Here is a 14,690-nt window from a genome sequence, read left to right as displayed (position 1 = left end):
GAATTCCATCTTCATGTTTTCTCTGCTTATTCTTGCACAAACTGAGCAGTATCAATGTGGAATTAGAAGCTTGTCACAGGCTCCACTTACTTCAGCTAGTTTGCTCAAGAATTGGGGGTTTATTAAGAGACTGATTGTACCAAGCGATAGTTTCTTTGGTATCACACGTGCTTCAGAAGGTGGCAGGTTTCCTTGGAGAGAGAGCGAATAGTGTGTGTGTGTTGATGGGTATAATTGAATATTTTTTCCCTAACAGCTATCATGTGCAAGTGTTTAGGGAAGATCTGCAAAAGCATGTAACAGAGCAAAGGGAAGGCTGGTCTGTAGTGTACAGCAGTTGTAGTACTGTTCAATGGCTTAAACCCCCAAAAGCAAACACAAAGAAGTTGAGTCAGGTATGTTGGTAGTAGCAACTCTAACTGCTTCCCAGCAGAAGTCCTAATATTGTAATAAGCAGTAGTATAAGCCCCACCCTATTCACCTTGATCAAATCCTTAGGATTGTTCTAGCTGTTATGGATTCTAGTCCTTTTAAACTAGATAGCTCATGCTAAATTACTCTTAACTGGACAAGTAATGTTTTATTACAAAGCTTTTATTTAAAAAAAAATGCTCAGCACAGTAACTCAAACTGGAATGACAAAAATTCAGTTGACAGTATTTTGGCAAAGGCTGTGCCTTATTGTTAAAAAATGGGTACATCGATGCTCATTTCAGTAACTGGCATAAAATCCCACTAACAGGCTAACAAAAACAGATACAAATACAGAACAAGTGAAGTAAATTCAAGTGCTGGGCTTGTTTTGTTTTTACAAGGAGAAGGGAAAGGGGTGAGAAGAACTCACTGCAGTTGAATTTACAAAGTGTAAATGAAACAGGAGTGACATGTCTACTGACCAGCTGATTGTGGTGTTACATTTAGTTCTCTAGGACAATCTATTACATAGACTGAGAGGCCACTATTTGTTACAAATAGTTTAACAAAAAGCCACACTTTCCATACAGGTTTTTTCTCCTCCAGCAGAAAAAAAGATGAAAAAAATCAGATACTTGAAGCTTATTTCAAAGCTCACAACTAGTAAAATATACACCAATGACGTTAGAAACTAAAAGTTAAAATATAAAAGCATTCAAGTTTCTTAAAGCTAAAAACAATTGATCCTTTTGCACCATTAAATAAAAATGTTTGAGCGTCTTCCTCAACCAAATGAATTCCATTCTTCCATGTGCTATATGAGTAGCTATTAGTCTACGTTATTCAGTTGGCTGAAGCAGGCAGAGACAGCTGACCTAGCTGTTGCCGACTCAATATGGAGACAGGAGAGACAGACTTAGGAGTGCAAGGTGAAGATGTTCTGCTGACCTGGGAGTTCTGAAATGCTCATTTGCTCCTTTTTATAATCCGGGTTGGGGTCCTGTGGTAGTGACGAGTTTTGACAGTGATTGTCTTTATGGTTCAGTGTCTTTAGCAGTGACATCATGGTGAATTTGACCTCCTAGAAAGACCCTGGGAGTGGTCTGTGCAGATGAAGGACACCTGGGGGTTTAACAAGCTTCCATTTCCAGAAGGGGTCCTGGTGGTGCTGCCTTTGCTTTGCATGTTGAGAAAGCATTTCTTTTCCCACCTACAGAGGAAGGAGGGGAAAAAAGTATCAACCAAAACCAATTTGCTTTAAGCACTGTCCAAGGAGCCCTCTGAACAAATACACCTTAACCAGGCTTCCTCTGGGAATGCCTATGATGCTCACAGTAATCTCATGGACCAACTGCGTTAGGGGACTGATTTGGGAATAACTGGAGTTCTAGCAGTGCTTTGGCTCATGGTGGAAGCCAGTTAGAATGTTCAGGGCTCTTGTTTTAATATAGTCACCAGATTATTTTGCATTAACAACATTTAAGGTGCCCATAGCTCTAGAATGTGAAAGTCAAAAGTGTTAGGCAATGTCACATGACAAAATAAAACTACCTCCAACAAGGTGTGGTAGCTTTGGCCATGGGAGCATGGCTCCTGTCGTCAAAGTGCTGTCCACGCTTTACATCAAAACTTGTCGTTCGGGGGGAGCTGCGGTGGGTGTTTTCACACTCGAATGACAAAAGTGCCAGTGTAGATCTAGCTTTAGAGAAATAATTCCTGGGTAGGGGAGGGGGCTTTAGTTCTTTGCAACAATTGACCTAGAAGTCTGTTAGAGGATTAGACATCCTCACCCCTCATTACAACAATAGTAGGAATTAGAGGTGCAGCTTGGTTGGTGCCTCATGCCCTGCTCTACTAAGGCTGTGTCTACACTACACAGCTTTTAGGGACATGGCCGTGTCACTACAGCAGTGCTGCTAAAAGTCATGCGGTATAGCAGCTGTTTGGTGGCTCTCCTGCTGACTAAAAGCGTCAACCCCCAACGAGCCGGCAGGAGAGCGCTCCTGCTGACAATGCACTGTTCACACTGGCACCTGCTGCGGCAAAACTTTTGTCTTTCCAGGGAGGGGGATTTAACATTTCTGAAGGACAAAAGTTGTATCGTTCAATAACCAGCGCAGAGCTCCTTTGAAACAAATGGTCTTTTTTTAAGCAACTATGGGGAAGGCTAAATGGGAGGCTGCTTAGCAGGGTCCTCTGAACCCATGCCATGGTGTCAAACAGCAAGAACAAGCCCCATCACGCAGCTAGGCCAGTGTTAAACTTGGGACACCGCTTGTGTAGGGAAAGCCACTAACAGGCCAGGCCGGTTTGTTTACTTGCCCTATCCACAGGTCCAGCTGATTGCAGCTCCCACTGGCCACAGTTTGCTGCTCGAGGCCACTGGAAGCTGCTGGAAATGGCACAGGACAAGGGATGTACTGGCTGCTACTTCCAGCGACTCCCTTTGGCCTGGAGCAGCAAACCGCAGCCAGTAGGACCCGCAAGCGGCTGAACCTGCGGACCCAGCAGGTAAACAAATCAGCCCAGCCCACCAGAGGCTTTCCCTTCACAAGCAGCATCCCAAGTTTGGGAAACACTGAGCTAGGGTATGGCTTCTAGGTCATTCAGAGACTGCGGTCAGAGACCACAGGGCTCAGATATCTGAGGACAGAGTTTGTAAGGATCTTAGGAATGGCTAATATTGTAGCATGCAAAAGGTCAACAGTGCAAACCTTAAGTACTGTTCATGTCCCCTCCAGAGATAAACAATCCTGATTGTTAGCCAGGTTTAGGTAATACAGGCACCTATAAAGACTAACACAGGTACCCCTCTGAAACAGAGACCTGTGTAATTGATTCAGCAGTCACCCATGCCCTCCTGACCCAGACAGCAGGATTATAAAAACACTTCCCAATGCTTGTCTAGTGAGTCATGCCACAGTACTAGATGGTGAATCAGGTATTTTCAGCATAAAGATCAATCTTCAAGGGTGAGCTCAGTGCGACTGTTATGCCATCACCATCTACATGTGCAGTACCTGAAGGGTTACAGTTCAACTGCCAGTCACTTAAACTTTCCCATTAGAAGAGCTTTTAAATTTACTGGAAATTATCTCAGATTTCAACAGACGTCATAGATAATCCAAAGATTTTCTCAGCTGTCCGGGATAAATGAGGTAATATCTTATTAGACCAACCTCTGATGGAGAGGAGAGAAAAAAGCTTTGGTGCTTACGGAGCTGCTCTACAGGGCCTGGGAAACTACAGTCAAGGTGGAACCTATTGTTTAGCGTAAGCAGTTAACACCTCTCCAGTCTTTGTGGGGGGCAGGGAGGAGCAAAGGAGAAAAAAGAATGACAAACACTAAAGAAAAGGTGATAGTGATTTAACAAATGAGATAGTATAGCACCTTGGATCAGGTAAGCCACAAGATGATAAACCCTTTCCAAACAAATGGGTTACGGGGTTAATTTATTAAAATATGTCAAAGCAGAGAATCATATTGCTGAGTGGCTCTATCATGTCATCAGAGCTGTAACTAAAGCCTGCTAACTTTACAGTGCAAATATTTATCCAGTGTGCCAGACTTGAAAATGTAAAGTACATTCCTGTCAGCAGTTTAAACTGCAGTCTCATTATAGAAGGTGTTTAACCAATAGTCAAGATGCACTGTACAGACAGCCGTTGACTTATACTTTAATTGAGCAAGTATCCAAGCTAAAGCTCTCTAGGGACCAAATCCAAACACATGCTGAAATAAAGACATTTCTTTAGTAGGTGCAGGATCAGGTCCTAAATCCCAACTAGTAAGTTGAATTATCAGAAGAGTCCACTAAGAACCATTATTTTGGTGGAAGAGAAAATGTAAGGGAGGACTTAACACTGAATAAACAAGGCTGCTTCAGAACTGCACTAGAATGAAAATGCAAATCCTGCTGCAAAATCCATTCTGTCTCACCCTCCTCCCTCCTTAACTGAATAAGGGAAATTTTCACTCGGAGCTGTGCTTGGTAGTCACAAAAACAGCAAGTAAAGCTGCTGTGCCCTTAAAGAGCAAAGTCAAATACTCATTGCAAAGAAACAGCTGTTTCAACAGACATGGTCTGTATTGACTAATTCAGTTCCTATTTCCTTGGAAAACCATCCCAAGCCCCAACTAAAAAAAGCCTCTTCAGTTTCCTGCATTTTTTTAAAGTAGCACATTGCTCCATATCATACGAGGATCAAAGAGTTATGAAGGGCTCTACCTTTCCAAGGAGCACGAGAGAGGCCAAGCAAACAGCAGAGGAACACTGGTAAGAGCACCCTGCAGATTTATATTTACTTTGTGCCTTTTCATCCCAGATTTTCAAAGGTTTGGTCCAGGTTTCTCTTCCTGGGAAGGTTTTCCTCTCAGTCTTACATGAAAACATTCAGCTTCCTGTTGAGGAATGGCTGTGAGGCGCCAGGCCAGTAGTTCACAGCAGTCTGATACAAGTGCTGTGATTTAGAACTACTCCCCATTAGCAGCCACCAATGTCTACTTCAGTGAAGGAAATGAAATGCTCTTCTGTTGAGATGATTCCCTACCTCCGCCCCCTTCCCTTCCCAGCAAGCTGTCTTTGAAGTCAGAAGGTTAAAATAACGACCACGGCCTTGCTCTGGCCTTCAGTTTTTAAACTGGGACCTTTACTACTTTGAGTCAAAGTACAACTGTAGCAATTTCTGGCTCATTTTCATAACCTCTCCCTTCCTCTCCTCACTCCTTTTTCCACCAGTAAAAAGAGGCTGCTTACATGGATTCCAATTGTACAAAGCAGTGTTAAAAAGGACGCCTAAAGTTATTGTTTCCAGGGTAATACTACAGAAAATTACACAGTAGTTATCCTGAAAATGAGGGCTAAGATACAGTTTTTCCCAGCTGCCTATTTTTTAAGGCTACAAACTGAAAGTAACTTCTACTGTTGATAGACCAAACAGTACCTTTAAAAAAACCCTGAACTACTATAGTGTTGCCTTAAAGATATAAAACAGGTCAAATCAGGATTCTTTTCAAGAAACCACAGGCATGTGCTAAGGAGACTGAAGACTTCCCACATCTGAGACTTCACTGGGGGGCTGCAGCTGAAGTCTGGCCAAGCCAGGCATGCCCCAGCAAAGCCCAATCCACAAGTGAAGTCGGCGCAATCAAAGACTGCAATTACAGTTCCCTGGCTGTGGTTAGGCTTCAAAGAAAGTGCTGCAAGTCACATTTTACATATGTGAAGTCTTGAGCCTAAGCCACAACCTGCCACTTGCACAGTACATCAGAGTGCAGAAAATACACACAACCCCTCTCTGTCTTTGGACTAAGTAACCTAAATGGAAATACAATCAAACATAAAAAGCTCTTAGATTTTGATAAAGCTGAACTTCAGCAACTAGCAACCCCAGACTTGTTACTCACAACTGGAAGTTAGTTGGGTGAAACAAAAATGATTTTTGTTTTCCAAAAAAGAGCAACTAAAGTTTTGCACCCTTTTCCTCCCTACTCTTTGCAATGAAATGGAATGAACACTAGCCCCTGGAGGCCTTATCAGCCTCATCTCACAGGACGTTACAAAATAAAGTTACTCATCTTCACGATTAAACAAAGTTTAGAGAGGATGACATGTTGGAGCTTACATAGATTCATCCACTTCGGATCAGTTATTGGAAGCAGGATGTGTAAGTAGCCTTACAAAGGAGGTGGACAGCCCTCCGGAAAAGGCTATTTGAGAACAAGTGTGCTTTAAAATGGGCTGCATTTGCCTGGTTTTTCCAGCACGCTCTGGGATGGGGCAGTGGAAAGAAGGGAAGGGGGGGGGGATTCCAATTACAAAACCTGCTTTTTATTAGTGTGTTTTGAATGACATGTCATTCAAATGTCCTGAGCAAAACTAATTAGAAATCCAAAAATGTTTTTTCTTTTGGAATTTGCAGAACTGCTGCTAAAGGCCCAACTTCTTGCTACTGTTTCACAATATTAAAGACAAGTAAATAGAAAAAGAATATCAAGCAAGATGTTTATAAGTAACACACACAGTCACATTGAGGCCTTGTCTTCATCCATGCTAGCACCAGTTCAGCTCCATTGCTGGCGATTACAGTGGGATTACTAGTGTTATGCTGGTGTTTTATATAACATGAGTCAAACCTACTCTAAAACAGGGGGGTTAATGACAGGGTTTAAAGTGCCAGTGGCTACCTAAAGCCCTGGCTTTGCTAGGGCTCCCACTGGTCGAGTAGAACCAGCAGCAGATTTTGTTAAAGGCCTTCTAGAGAGCCTGAAGATGACCCTCAAACTATCACTGTTACAGTGATTGAACGGATTATACTGGAAACTCTGGACACATTCTTTCCATTTCAAAACAATGGACTTTGTGTAGTTTATAATAAAACCTTCAGGTTACCTCGAAGTAGCCAAGACTCCAGCAGCTTCTCTGAGGGAAGAATAATCAGTATATTAAGTGACCTGCAAGGGAGGAAAAATGGGTTTGTGCCCTTTTTGCTTCTTTATGATGTATAATAAACATTTGAAGGAATTTCAAGGGTGGGAGGTGGTTGCTTTAATTTTTTACATTAGAAATTCAGTTTTTGTCTACACTATTCCTGCTGTAAGATTTGGTCTGATAGAAGAAAGTATAACATCACAAGTATCAAGGAAGTAAAACCTGCACAATTGAGAGAAGGGAATTTAGTCAAAGTTTCAAATTTTGTTAATGTGCAACACCTAACTCAAGCACCTGACAGTGTCAGGTGCAAAGATGTCCGTCAGTTCTCATGGTCCAAAAAAGTTTCTTGCAATAACAGGGAAAACTTGATTTACTTTTTAAGTATCAAGAATATCAAGTAAAAATTTCTTCAGATAAAAAAAGCAGCAGCAAAAAATGGCAAAAACTTTCCCCCTTGTAAATCACATTTAAGCTATAGCAAGTACAATTTTTGGTTAGACTTTTAACTCTGATTTGAAGAACCAACTTTAAAATTCAGCCTATGCTCATGAATGAGTTAGAGAAATAAATTTTATATTGGAGCAAAAATCTCTCAATTGTTACAGCCGTCTGTTTTTACATAGCTCCATTAACCCCTTCTTTCCCAAGTCCAAAGTTTCCAATACGAAGTAGCAATGCATAGAACTCACTATCCCAGCACTATAGAATCCAAAGGCTCAATCATTCCCTAACCACCAACTGCTACAAAAAACAAAAACCTTCTCTGTTGTGCTCTCAAGCTGGAGTACTTAAGGCAAATAGCAGTACACATTAGTCTCCAATTCTAACAACTCATGAAGGGATAAATTTGCAAGAAAAAAAAAATCACAACCAGTTTTAACAAAAAAAGCTTTCATCAACTTTCAAGTTAATGCAATTTTTTCCACAATGGAACCTGGAGCTATTTTTGCACTAAAATTCTACCTTCTGACCTTTGAATATATTGAGGGAGGCTGTGCTTTCCAAAAGTCACATGCTGGGAATCAGGGTGTCCAGAGTTCTAATTCCACCTAAATGAGAGCAGATTTCATAAAGTGAACTTTTCTGTAGCTCTTCATAAACATTGGTTGCATAGCACATTATCCTCATTTTTACACTGAGGAAGCAGACTCAGAAAAAGTAAATGGAGCCACTCACATAATAGCACAGATGAATCTACGTAAGCGGGGTGGGGGAAGACGAAGTCCTGTCCTTCCCCATCCAGGCCAGGACTAGCAGCTAGGAACCCCTGACTGGGGTGCTCCCAGCAGCAGCACAGGGGAGATCAGACCCACCTCCAGAAACCGCCCCTGGCTTCAGGAATCTTCACGGCTTCTGAAAGCTCAACTCTGAAGGCAGCGCAGAAGTGAGGGTGGCAATCCCGTGACCTCTCCCCCCAACCCTTTTTTTGGTCACAACTCCTACAGTTACAACATTGTGAGCTTTCAGATATGAACATCTGAAAATGTGAAATTGAGGAATTTTAAAGCCATGAAATCGATCAAAATGGACTGTGACTTTGGTAAGGCCCTACCCATACGTATGGCTGTGGAAGTCTTAACCCTGTACATCTTCAGATTTTTGCTCATGGTTGAAGAAATGAAACTGGGGAGGATCAAAGATTGATTAAATAGACTTGTGTGAGGGGCACTGAGAGATAGATAGTTGTTTAAGTACGAGATCAGGCTCAGGAGACTGGGTCAGTTAACAATTGGCAGAGGTCATGCTGCCAAATCAAAACCTCTGAGCCTCAGGTTGCTTATGTGTAAGATGGTTGTTTTCATGTTTTACTTACTACATAATGTTAGAGTGTTTCCGAAGAGCAAAGTACTATAAAATGCCAGCCAGTGGTAGAGGGGAATTAGAACTCAGGACTAGAGCTGGTTGGAGAATCAGTGGAACCATATTCTGTTGGAATATGCAGTTCCATTGAAACTGAAACGCTTCATGATTTGCTTGATTTTGCCAAAAATTCATTTCAGAGGGGAAAAAAATTCTGAATGTCAAAACAGGATGATTTTAGGACAAAATATTTTGATACAACTTTTTATTTTTGTAAAGGGGAATGTTGAAATTTTCAAGTTTCATTCTGATTTGAAATTAAATCTTAAAATAGTTTGTGAAACAGAATTTCCACCCTCAACACGAGGCTCTACTCAGAACTACAGTTGCCTGTTGGTGCTAAATTCACTAACCCATGCAATTTTGAGCAGGGCTGGAGGTGGACTACCAGCAGCCTTCCCCTTCCCTCCCTTTTCCCAAAGGTCAAAATTAGAGCAAAATATTTTCTATGGATGGGATTTCAAGATCTTGTAAAACTCCTCCTGCCTCACAGAAGTTTCCTTTGAAACAGGGTTTTGTTTTATTAATTTAAAATGTTCATTCTAAATAGTCAACACTGATTTACTTACTTTTTGGACTTCATAAATTTGGAACATGAAAAGGGACAAGTCAGTTTCATTTGTGTATGGCTGATTTCACTTTCTAGCTCTTGTAGTAGAGTATGTGGGTTGCAAATATTGCAGGTTGGGATTTAAATACCAATCAACTTAATAGTTTAAATCCATGGAATCACTTTGACCTTAAATTTGTAAAAAAAGTTTAGAAAATGTATATGTTCACCCTAGATTCACCTGCCAATGGTCCCTTAAAAATCAACAAAAAACAAACCACACACTATGCCCTAGGTAACAGATAGAGACATGGCACAAAAACTTTACAGGTTTATTCTGGAATCTACTACAAATGCCAAAAGGTAAGTAGAAGAATGTTCTATCCCTCATCTCTCCCAATAGGTGTCACTGTATTCTCCAAATGTTACCTGAAAAGGGTAATTAAAAAAAAAAGTTTGTCTTTTTTGTTTCTTCATAATGTGTGAACACCTGAAGGGAGGAGACTTTCCTTGTTTATATTTCACATTAGAAATGTCATTATCAAATCTGATCTCCCCTTGGTTTTCTGGCAGACCTGCTGTGTACGTTAAGTCCATATGTGCTTTTACACATTCTTTGAAGCTTCATCAAAAGATACCTACAGGTATTTCCAAAATGTTATTCCCTGATATTAACACCTGTTTCAACAAAAACATTGTAAATAGCTTGACAAATTATCTTCTGCTCAGTGGCCCAGTTTTCACTCTCTCAAAACATGTCATCATTACCCTATTTCTTCAGCCATCAGAGAGCTTCCAGGGTAGACAAGACCTAATTTCTCATGTGATAAGATTTTTTAAAAATGCAAATAAGCTTTATATATCATAAAGCACCAGAGGAGACCATGCACTTTGCTGGTCACTTAAGGCTTAGAAATTAGATTAATTGCAGCAGTCATATTGCTATTTTTTTAAGGGAAACTGGCAGGGTAATTATTTTCACCATTATAGCTTAGGGTATTGATAAGGTATACTAGGTACACTCACTCTTGCTCCTCTGCCAGTGCTGAGGCGCCCATCTGGTGTTTACTGCCTGAAATGCAGGTTCTCTGTTGCCTCCTGGGGTCTGCCTAGCAACAGTGCCTTTTTTTTTCTCTAGCTAATCTTTTAAATGTAAAGTAAACCAGAAAAACCACTTTATTTGCATGTGTATTGTGCTGGATACTTGACTCTCGATCGGAGTGCTATTGTCTAACAAAAGACCCTTTGTCAATCCTTAATGGTTCCTTGCTTAATATGCAACCCAAAAACTGCAAGAGAGAGCAGGAAAAAAAAATCTCTCTGGCTCTGTTTAAAACCATCCTTTCTCTCTGCATGAAAGTCCTAGCAGAGAAAAAGAAAATAATATTCCTTCTGGATTCTATCTTTCCCACAACGCTGCACACCATGTCATAACATTTCTTCCCAGATCTGCACCTTAGCATCCAAAATATGGGTGTTAGCATGAAAACCTCCAAGCTTAGTTACCAGCTTGGATCTGGTAATTGCTGCCACCAGCCAGGAATTATACAGTGCCTAGCTCACTGTGGTCTCCCCAAAACCTTCCCTGGGGGACCCCAAGACTCAGATTCCTTGAGTCTCACAACAAAGAGGAATAAACCATTTCCCTTCCCCCTCCTCCCCTCCAGGTGTTCCCTCCCTGGGTTCCTGGAGAAATATACAGAAGCAAGCTCCGTGAATCTAAACAAAGGGATTCCACCCTCCCTGCTTCAAGTCCTTGAAACACAAGCACCGAGAGATCTAACCTCTCTCCCTCCTCACCCAGAGGGTGTGCAAAGTCAGGCTTAGTAAATCTAACACAAAGAGATTTTCCCTCTGACTTCTTCCTCCCACCAATTCCCTGGTGAGCTGCAGACTCAATTCCCTGGAGTCCCCACTAAAGAAAAACTCCAACAGGTCTTAAAAAGAAAGCTTTATATAAAAAGAATGAAAAAGGACATACAATGGTCTCTGTATTAAGGTGACAATATACAGGGTCAGTTGCTTAAAGGAAAAAAATGAATAAACAGCCTTATCCAAAAAGAATACAATTTAACACATTCCAGCAACTACACATGTAAATACAAAAAAAAAAAAACAAATATAAACCTATTGTCTTACTATCCTTGTACTTACAACTTGGAAACAGAAGATTAGAAAACCTGGAGATAGAAAAAGCACTGTCAGAGCCGAGAGGGCACAGACTCAAGACAAAGAACTTACACCCAAAACTTCCCTCCACCCAGATTTGGAAAAGTCTTGTTTCCTGATTGGTTCTCTGGTTAGGTGTTTGGTTCCCTGTGTTAACCTTTTACATTAACCCTTAGCTATCTGTTTATGACACACTCTCTCTTGCTCCTCTGCCAGATAACATACAGGGTCACAATGTTCATACCTCAAAAACACTTTTACTGCCAGCCACCTTGCCTATATCCAAACACACTTTACTAGAATAACTATGTGCACCAAATACAAAATTTATAAGCTTTAAAGTAAATAAAACCTCAATTACTCCCCCTCCCAACTCCTGACACATAAACACATCCAGGGTCACATTTCTGATGTTCTCCACACTCTACTTACTGAACTCTCCAATCCTGTCACTGGATTGCTTTTATTTTTTTAACGTTATCTACCAGCAATTTAAAGAGCTTTACCAGACAAGCAATAAGATGTGTACTTCATCTTTATGTTTCTACATGATATCGGCCAGGAAACTACCTGGTCAACTGCAGTCATCTGACCAAGTTCTTTGCCACGTATTATTTATGGCAGTGGGGTTGGTCTAGTTCATATTGTTTTTGTCACTGTCTCACGCATTTCCACTACTGCCTAGAAATAAATTTTGGTTTGGATTCGTTAGTTACCAGCCGTTCAAAATCTCATTCCTTTTTAAATAGAATTTGGCTCCAATATTTCTGTAAGGGAACAGATATTTAAATGTAAAATAGTCAGTCTTCCACTTATGCCTCACCAAAAAAAAATAAATCATTAATGTTTTGATTGTAAATAAAAATGATTCAGGATTTCTCCTCATGTTTGAGAGTGCTGCTGAACTAAATGCTAAAGCTGCAAATAAAGATATATTTAATTCTCCCAACTTTATTTCTAATTACTTTATCACTCCTTAACCAGTTGAGAACTTGACATATAGCAGGGTGCAAATGATTAAGTGATATGCCAGTCGCAGTTCTTGTATGTGTCAAGTTAAATATTTCCTCAGTGTAACAATCTGCCTCCCCCGCCCCCAAGAGTGACCTTTTCATTATCAATTCATTGATCTGAAGCCACCTTCCCCACCAAAAATGCCACTTTTACCATTGTCAAGTCATATGGCACCTTCAGATTGATTCTAGAAAAAGTGTTTTTCCAACAAAGCAATATTTGTGATGCTGTGTTAAGCAATATCTGCTTAAACCATCACCACCACATGTTTGGAGACAATTCTGTAATGCTTTGAAATCCGCCATATGCATTTGAGGATCACAGAGTAGTTTCCAAACACTGGATTGCCAAGCACTGAGCTCAGTATTGCAGCATGCCATTTTCAAACAACTTTATTAAGCTTAGTCAGAATCCAATCTCCAAGTCTCATGCAGCAGACAGGTGAGCATGAAGCAGGGTTTCAAATGAAAACTAACTTTAAATCGCCAACAGCTCATCCTTCTTTCAACTACACTCCCCTTAGTACAGAAGTCTCAGGCTGACCTCCCCTGCTTAGACCTATGGATTCTCTCTTTGCTCTCTCCCAACTAATTTCTGTTTATTCTCAGAGCCCTAACCACTTGCCCTCTGACCTTCAGTGGACTCCCTACATTTGTAGAGATGGTATGTGGTGTGCCAATTTAGCACTGCTTCCCTGAGATCTTCAGATCTCAGACCCTTTAGTGAATCATATTTTAAGGGCACTCCCAAATGCATTATGGTCACTCATCCCCAGGGAAGTCCCAGAGACTGATTTCAGAAAGGTCTGGCCAGTACAGACTGCAACAACCCTATTGTGGACACTGTAGTATACTAAGGAAACTGATGCCTATGGTAGGAAAAATATACCCTGGACTGGGTGTGGAAAGGATACCTACTCTAGCCTTCAAAGTAAACATGCATTATTTTAAGTCTGGGGGGACTTAGGTTTTCTGAATCAGTCTGCTCAGTCGTATCTCTCACTGGAACACATTTGCACTGCCCTTATAATCACACACAATCACTTTATCAACAAGTGTCATTCAAAAAAAGCTATCTGCACAGAACAAACAAGAAAGCTCAGCTCCAATGGAGAAAAAGATACCTACCATTCTCAAATTCCATGTTACAAACTGCATGAGGATAGAGAGACAGGTATTATAACACTTCCCACGCCAGTTAGGGAAACACAAACACTCGCAACACATTCATTCACTTCTATTTCAGCTAGTAAGAACGTGCTCTTTGTTATCGACAGAGTTCATAAAAATATTCCAAAACAAATAATTCACTTGAGGCAGGGCATCTGTCCTGAGAATCAAAGCAATCCAAGAAAAACTGAAAATTTCCCAATGTTCAAGAGCTTTTAACTGAGTGGAATATATTGAAGTCTTACATGTTAAGAGATTTTAACCACTTAAGTATTTACCCATCTACAAAAATTCAGAAAGAGTATAAATTTCGACCTGTGAGGATAGTAAGTCAAAAGATCAGTTTTATTATAACGCTAAAGCCCACAATTAAACCATGTACATGACATTTTTATTAAATGTGGCAAGGAGATAAAGGTTGAGCCAAGTAGGATATTACTCACATGCTGAGAAGTGTCATGGTTTGTATTTCCCAATTTTAATACTTGGGCCACCACTGTTCTCTTATTGGGCAAATGATTCCATGCAAATAGCAAGAACCATCCTACCTGGTATGCCTGCATAATAAAAGTAGACCTAGTTCCACATGATCTACATGCATTTAATCTGCAAAAAAGGGACCCTTCCAAAGTATTTTCAATTTCAATACAATTGAAAATATTTACTAGAGGCTCCTTTTTCTGTTTTATCATTAGGGATATGTAGAGATGATTTTTGCTGTTTAGGCATCAATCTGTTCCTGCTTCTTATTCCTCCACTTGCAGTCATGAGCTTTTTCACTATATAAATGACTTCTACAAATAGTAGTGAGGTCTCAGAAAAGAGGATTTCAGGTGAATAAGCAACAGGAGTTGCTTGCAGATGAGTTTCTAACAAAGAATGAGCCTATTTTTATGCATGGTACAGAGTGTATTTTAGCACAGTACTCCATAAAACTTGTATTTAGCGATTGCAAGGAAGGAGGTACAGAGTCTAATACTTCAGGCATTCACGTTTACTTTTGACAAATCTGACTTCAGAATATTTGCTGTGCAGACTCTAATAGTCAGATTTACTATAGAAAGGGTCTGGGTCAGATTT

At 40.5% G+C, this 14,690-nt stretch overlaps 1 protein-coding gene across 7 annotated transcripts in view; it reads right to left on the bottom strand.

The window, feature by feature from the left end:
- Positions 1 to 586: 586 nt before the first annotated feature.
- LEF1 (lymphoid enhancer binding factor 1) overlaps positions 587 to 14,690 on the bottom strand; it is a 97,794-nt gene continuing 83,690 nt past the window's right edge. For 2 of the 7 annotated variants that reach the window (XM_050944520.1, XM_050944524.1), the window contains 2 exons: positions 13,569 to 13,592; positions 587 to 1,624 (listed from right to left, as the gene is read on the bottom strand). In XM_050944520.1, the coding sequence (XP_050800477.1) occupies positions 1,545 to 1,624; positions 13,569 to 13,592 (104 nt within the window). In that variant the 3' untranslated portion in view covers positions 587 to 1,544. Of the gene's footprint in view, positions 1,625 to 13,568; positions 13,593 to 14,690 lie in introns of those variants that run through there. The other 5 variants (XM_050944525.1, XM_050944521.1, XM_050944526.1 and 2 more) reach the window with 3 other exon arrangements.

This window comes from Gopherus flavomarginatus, chromosome 3 (assembly GCF_025201925.1).
Source record: "Gopherus flavomarginatus isolate rGopFla2 chromosome 3, rGopFla2.mat.asm, whole genome shotgun sequence".
In the NCBI taxonomy this organism is placed as follows: domain Eukaryota; kingdom Metazoa; phylum Chordata; order Testudines; family Testudinidae; genus Gopherus; species Gopherus flavomarginatus.
Note: the sequence above shows the minus strand (reverse complement) of the source record. Positions and strands in the feature narration are given on the sequence as shown.